Genomic DNA, 7234 nt, shown 5'->3' on the forward strand with positions numbered 1-7234 from the left:
CCCCACCCCCCCTCTAATCCCCGCCTCACTGGTCTGTATATCATTATCCAATGTCAGTGATCACACATAATAGCTGTAACAAAACTCAGTTTAAAGCGAGGCATCCACACCTAGCAGCTGTGCCCAGCAATAAAGACCTCCATGATTTGGAGGTTACAATCCCTCAGAGGTTATTTTCACCCACGGAGACACATTAACGTTGAAGATTTTACACGAGGAAGGAAATGTGTTTCTCGAGGGGAGTCCTCGCCTCGGAGTACATCAGTGGGCATGTGTTGTCCATCCTCTCCCCTCTCTCTCTTTCTCTCCCTCTGGTAGCTATCCTTGCCCCATGGTGTTAGAGAGTGGTTTTGAGTGTTTGGCAAGTTAAATTTAGCCTATTGATGTAAGCTGCATTCCATTCACAACAGACACAGGGACACACTCACAGTTTGGCTTTAGTGTCCGGGAGTGTGAAGATCAGGGAAGATCAAACTACCTCCTGGAGGTTGACCCCTGAGTCCGTGTCTCCCCTTCAAGGATACAGGTGGCATACTAGGGATCCCAGCACAGGTACGGATACAACGCTTCGTCAGGGGGTATTTTTTGGTATATTTAAATTATTTTGAAGTTCGGTTGAAGACAATTGGAGAAGTCATTGTTTGTGGGTAAAAATAAATGTGGCTTGGTTTTAAATGAATTATGGGAGTCACTTTCTTATCATCATTTGGTGAAGCATAATATGTTAATTGGAAATATGCCCATCTTAAGTATTCAATTGCTTTGCTATTTCTTAACTTCGCATCTATAAAACTAGTTTTACTGCCACAAAGACAGCAGATGGGCATAATTCAGATATTAAATATTAAACATTTAGTGTTGTAGCATCATGTTCAGCATTTGACAACAGAGAAAAGCTAAAATAATATGATTGAACCAGTCACAATGCAGGAAAGTTATTTTGGATTTTATGTGTTTGATGTCTCTTGCTGGACGTTTGTTCGGTTACGCATAAACCCAGGGCATATTAGTCACCCTTGACCTTTATACAGGGGATTTATGTGACAGCAATAGAGGGGGATACCACTAACATTTGTTCACGTACACAGATACTTGTCTACTGACGAGGCCAGATTTAGGAATGACGTTTGTGGTCCTCAGAACAATAGATTCTAGGATTATGCAATGCATGGTAATTTAAAAAGGCTACCGCTACAGAGAGATTATTCGTACATTCGTAGGAGAGACACTGATATGGCATATTTTTCATCACCTGGGTGCTTTCCATTAATCTTTCCATTTCAATAAATGCTGACAGCCAATGGGAGAACTTTATAAAAGACTGTGTATTATGCTAGTTATGTAAGAGGAAATAACTGAGCTATAACTCTGTGTGATATGAGTTTTAAAAGTCAGCATTACTGATTGCGTTTTCTTTCTATGACATCTGATAAAAGATCACTTTAAACATAATAAATGAACAGTAATCGCTGTGTTTAGCTGTTTGTAAGGGCTAGTGCTGCATCAATGTTTTGGGGGATCGTAGTGTTTGGATTAAAACTCCTTCTTTATGACTCGGGCAGAACAACTACATCCTGTGTCCTGTATGTATTTCCAGCACTACTGCGTTCTGCCAACCTTGCCAAAGCCAAAATGTCACAATTCTGTACAATGCCAACTGGAGAGAGGAAGCAGCGCGCAGCAGCTATTTGCCGAGAGGTCCATGGTACCAATGGTATGATCAATGTTAGACTTGAGGCTCAGTGGGCAAACACAGACTGAATGAGAATATGATCTGGGTTCAAATGTCAGAGCTACACTCCAGCAATTGCCATAAATAAGCTAATGAGATGATTTACTACCTATGCCGGCTAATCCTTTGTCAATGTCCTTTTCAAAAGTCTATTTGTGGAAAGGGGAGGGAAGTTGTGAGGGCCAACTGTGTGTGGCCATTTGGATGATGTGAAGGTTTGTGACAGCTGCGGTACATACCGTCTATGTGGTGGAGGAGGAAGTATTATGTCCATCCAAAACTAATTCTCAAGTACAATGATAACTCATATTCCATGACAGGGCTTACATCATGGAACATTTGAATTTGTTGACAGATTTGTTGTCATCTATGGACCCTTCCTCAAACCTATTCAGCTTACAAAATGATATCAGAGTATATATCTGTGCCTATATTTGTCTAGTGTCTGAAGCAATTTCCAGGTGTAAAACCAGATCGGATTTACCCACTATTCCAACACCTGCCATTATCCCTCCGCCCCTTTTTCAAGTTAGTTTGTGATGATCAAGTCATATGAAGTTCATTTCAACATATGCCCAATGTTAATATAGTTTAAACCCCTAAACGGTATCTATCTGACCCAGGATCTGACTACTAGACACCCTTAGGATAATGTGAAAGATATTCCCTAATTCAGTCTCAATTAGGCTTTTTATGATTGCCAAACAAATGTGCAATTCATCAAATAATAATAATTCCCATGAGGCACTTTTTCCCATAAATGGCCCAATAATATCAATGGCAAATCATTTGCTTGGTTATTGTTTGTATACAATTTCCCTTGACTTAATAATATGTGTTGGCACAAGTCCACGTTTTAGTTTTTGAAAATATTGTTTGCTCACTATTATGGTGATTGCAAAATAATTGATTAAGGATTGTCTACTAAATGTGGGTTTTAAAGATTGTTATCTTCCTCTTCATCTTTATATATTGTTGGTCCACAGGTGACGTTATGGATCTGGGAAAGAAGCTCAGCACCCCTAAAGACATTATGTTGGAGGAGTTGTCATTACTTTCCAACAGAGGGTCCCGGCTTTTCAAAATGCGCCAGAGAAGATCTGAAAAATATACATTTGAAAGTATCCAAAATGAGGCAAACACACTGCTGAATGTAAGTCAACCTACATGTGTTATTAAGTCAATTAATAATGACTGGATTAAATGAACGCTTAAAATCTGACTTTTTTGTGTTCATCTAGAGTTTTGTCTGCACGCACAGACATGTGTAATATTATCTGTTTATTATTGTACTCATTAAGTAAATGCACTAGGAAATGTGCTCTTGAAAACAGTGTCACATGGATAAAAAGAGACGTGTGCCTTTTACATCGTCCAGACACATCTTCTGAGAGGCTGCACAGGCACTTTGCTGAGGAGCTGCTCCCCTCTTTATCAGTGTCTGTTGATGTGTCTCTGCGTGTGTGTGTGTGTGTGTGTGTGTGTGTGTGTGTGTGTGTGTGTGTGTGTGTGTGTGTGCGTGTGTGTGTGTGTGTGTGTGTGTGTGTGTGTGTGTGTGTGCTTGTGTGTGTGTGTGTGTGTGTGTGTGTGGGCCAGCCTGTGTAAAATAGAGTAATTCTCTATTGATGACTTACTATACAGAGTGTGATTTTGACATCAATAATGACATATGTTTGAGAAAATATTAAACAGGCACATCTGCTATTTTGGTTTAACACTGTGACAAATACAGCTTTACTAATATTTTCCTACAGGTCCTGATATATTCAGCACTATTACTACATCGAGTATATGGTATAAGTGAGGACCGTGTGCACTGAACAGGATGGTACAGTCTTACTGTATTTAGATGTTCTCTGATCCTATCTCGGCTCCAGCAATAGTACTGAAAGGTCCCTTGAGACACATGAAGTGTTTTTGGTATTGTGTGTGTGTGTGCGTGTTTTTGTATGTATCTAAGTGCTTTGAAGATAGCAGCTACAGTTGTGCCAGTTTTATCATGTGTTAATTGTTACCTGAAACTTATTACATATTTTGTACTTTACTTTAATTTTTCTGTTTTGCAGAATGATATTTTAGCTCAGAATGCTCACATTGTGGAAATTAAAGTGGACCCACCCGCTGATGGCAACGCTGCTACACCAGAAATCACTGTTTCAGGTAAATATGCTGTTTACAAAAGAATCGTAATGTATATGTATTATTTCTTCTACTGTCAATCTATACAAAAAACTGCCAATACTTCACAGTAAAATAACAGTGACTGATTCTGTAATGCTGTCATAATAATGACAACTGATATCATACAGTCATAAGAGCTGGTCTAGATCTAAAGCAACTCACTGTAAATATGCAACGACAAGCCAACAGTCCTATGCTTATTCTAAAAGGCTCCAGTAGGGTTTCATCCCATGTCGACACATTATATGATGAGTGCACACTTCGACTATGTGCTATTTTAAGGCCTCAGATCTCAATGACAGACAACTCAGTCCGTCTTAGTGTTCTCTAAGCAAAGTCTCTATTCATAATCCTTCCCACTCCAAATCTTTAGCCTCCTCCCATTTGAGGCTAAACAAAAGCGCTCAGCATTAACCCGTAAACTGCATCCCAAAATGTCAACTGTTTAAATGCTGGGACAATCTTCCCCAATATGAACTCATGGTGCCTCTGTGGTTTTGTCTCCTTTAAGACATGTCTGCAGAGAATTCAAGCACCACAGCTATGCATAAGTCCTACCACTCCCCATGGGACCAGGCCATCCTCATGGACCCCAGCCTCGCCGAAACTCTTAAACTGGAAACTTCAGCACCAGACCCAAAACAAGACCTTCCCGAGTTCAAAAGCTTTAACCGGTGAGAAAACTACAAGAATATTTTACTGAATTAGTACAGAGTGCAGCAACGAGTTCATACTTGATGTCGTTTACAGGGTCGCCACTCCTTTTGGGGGATTTGACAAAGCTCCCAGAGGAATCACTTTCAAGCTCCCGGAGATAGACCTGAACCCCCTCAAGTACCCCGAGCTGCAGGAGCCCGGGGTGAAGAGACCCACATTCAACCGGACGGCCTGTGGGTGGATATCTGAGGGCACCCATCTGATCCTCCCCACTGTCACCCTGGAGCCAATCCCAGTCCCAGAGTCTGATGACCTGTAGGTGGTGTTTCTATTGGTAACCTGGCAACAGGAAGTGGCTGTAGTATTATGGCCCTGCCTGTAATGACAGCAAAATGTTATTTTAGGTGCACAGTCACTATTCCCTATCAATGTGTTGGATTTTTTCCCCCCAATAGACACCATGTTTCATGTATTTGTTGACTTGTGTGTTTGGTGTGCACTTAAACTGTATTTAAAGAAAACCATGTAAATAGCTAAATGAACGGGCTATACACAACTCAAGATGTTGAAGGGTTTCCACTCAAAGTGAAAGCAAAACTGTAAATGTTATAAATGTTACGATGACCTGATGAATATGTAATGTAAATAAAAAACGTACCTTATTTATTGATGGTACACAACTGGAACGTGCAGTAATTTATATAAAGTTATTATTACTATTATTTCAATCAATTAAATATATTGTAAATAATTATTTTACCACAAAATACACACAAAATGATTTTAATTGTTATTAATTTATCATGATACATAAAGAGCTACACTTTATGTTAGAGCATGCCAATAACGACTATACAAATACAAAGTATTTAAGTATTATAATACTTCACTTAAATGAATCTAAAAATACAACGCAAAACCAATTAATATTTAGAGAGAGCAGCAGGAACTCTGTTTTGAACCTCGGATTGATTTTTGACTGCTGAAATATAGTAAACTATTCTTGAGGAAATAACAGAGGTAGCTGGAAGGAGGACTGAGAAACCTGGACAATTTTCTTTTTTGTTGGACTTTGAACTGTGATGGCAAGGAACTGATTGATAAAAAAATACACAGCATATTCATGGACTAAAAAAAACAAACGTTTCCTTTACAAATACAAGTGATGACTGTACAACATGACTATGGTCTTGTTTGGAGTGGGATAACACTTACTGTAAAATCTAAAAGTGGCAATAATGTGACAATACTGTATGCAAAATACACTGAATGTTTGCGAGTGATATATTGAAGTTAGATCACTGTGTTTCTGAATAATATCAAGCTGCATGATTTTATTTATACAGTTTAGGTGTACTGCTTTTTCATGTATATTATACATTATAAAAACTAACTTCAGTGCACTTCATTTAATGCTTTTGAATGAAACTGAAAATACAATTGTAAACATCTGGGTTATATAAACTCAAATATTGAAAATAGAATAATTTCCAAATACTGTCATGATCAGAAATGACAATTTGTATCATTTTAAATGAAATAACGTGTGAATACAAATAAATACAATTCTCACTGAATCCCAAAATGACCTATTCAATGTTTTGAGACTTGACCATGAGAAAGTCTGTGTGGTGACAATGTTGAGTTTTAACAGAATTATAAGTCAACGCCATACATGCAGGTTCAATATAATGGACGTGTATCAAGTATAAATCTGACATAGACAATTGAAACCCTGTTTTTTAAGGAAGGTGTACTGTCAATTAAGAGCATTTTTGGGTGATAGAAGTCCAAAAACCTGATAACAATGGAAATAACTGAACCTAAATCACACTAAAAACTCTGGCTGCCCTTGTAGCCACTGATTTATAGTTGCTGGGAATCTATTTTAGTCACTTGTGGCTGAACTAGTAAACTCTTGAAATTGACAAAAAAATAAGATCAAAACAGACACAAAAAAATGGGCTCCAAAAATAAACTAAAGAACAGTAGAGTTTGACAGCTCGTTTGAACAGAGCTCAGCTGTGCTACATTCAGAGGGTGAAATATGGAGCCTAAAATAAAAAATACCAAAAACACTTCATGTGTCACAAGGGACGTTTCAGTGCTATTGCTGGAGCCGAGATAGGATCAGAGACCATCTAAATACAGTAATACTGTACCATCCTGTTCAGTGCACACGGTCCTTACTTATACCGTATATATATACTCGATGTAGTGATAGTGCTGAATATATCAGGACCTGTAGGAAAATATTAGTAAAGCTGTATTTGTCACAGTGTTAAACCAAAATAGCAGATGTGCCTGTTTAATATTTTCTCAAACATATGTCATTATTGGTGTCAAAATCACACTCTGTATAGTAAGTCATCAATAGAGAATTACTCTATTTCACAGGCTTCACACACACACACACACACACACACACACACACACACACACACACACACGCACACACACACACACACACACACACACACACACACACACACACACACACACACACACACACACACACACACACACACACACACACACACACACACACACTGAAAAAGAGAGAAGCCAAAAGCGATGAAAATGTAACTTAAAAGGATGAGTCTTCAGATCATTCATATTATCTTTGATATATAACAAACAAATATACTGTTATTCCTTATTTCT

The 7234-nt window shown here is 38.4% G+C and overlaps 1 protein-coding gene across 2 annotated transcripts; it reads left to right on the plus strand.

The window, feature by feature from the left end:
- The first annotated feature begins 429 nt into the window (after positions 1-429).
- On the plus strand, positions 430-5256 carry myoz2b (myozenin 2b). Of its 2 annotated transcripts, XM_034203097.1 has the most exons (6): positions 430-552; positions 1598-1714; positions 2719-2885; positions 3799-3892; positions 4425-4587; positions 4664-5256. In XM_034203097.1, the coding sequence occupies exons 2-6, from the start codon at positions 1633-1635 to the stop codon at positions 4887-4889; spliced, it is 732 nt and encodes a 243-aa protein (XP_034058988.1). In that variant the 5' UTR covers positions 430-552; positions 1598-1632; the 3' UTR covers positions 4890-5256. The 2 variants fall into 2 exon arrangements, with proteins under 2 accessions (XP_034058988.1, XP_034058989.1); XM_034203098.1 differs by lacking the exon at positions 1598-1714 and having other exon boundaries at positions 442-552.
- Positions 5257-7234: the final 1978 nt, after the last annotated feature.

Source organism: Gymnodraco acuticeps, unplaced genomic scaffold (genome assembly GCF_902827175.1).
Source record: "Gymnodraco acuticeps unplaced genomic scaffold, fGymAcu1.1, whole genome shotgun sequence".
Lineage (NCBI taxonomy): Eukaryota > Metazoa > Chordata > Actinopteri > Perciformes > Bathydraconidae > Gymnodraco > Gymnodraco acuticeps.

What these genes read in the sequence shown, in the direction of transcription:
- myoz2b (XM_034203097.1), top strand. Translation starts at nt 1,633, where the DNA reads ATGTCACAATTCTGTACAATGCCAACTGGAGAGAGGAAGCAGCGCGCA. An exon ending in ACCAGAAATCACTGTTTCAG is followed by an intron (nt 3,893 to 4,424) that starts GTAAATATGCTG and finishes GTCTCCTTTAAG; the next exon opens with ACATGTCTGCAGAGAATTCA. An exon ending in GAGTTCAAAAGCTTTAACCG is followed by an intron (nt 4,588 to 4,663) that starts GTGAGAAAACTA and finishes TGTCGTTTACAG; the next exon opens with GGTCGCCACTCCTTTTGGGG.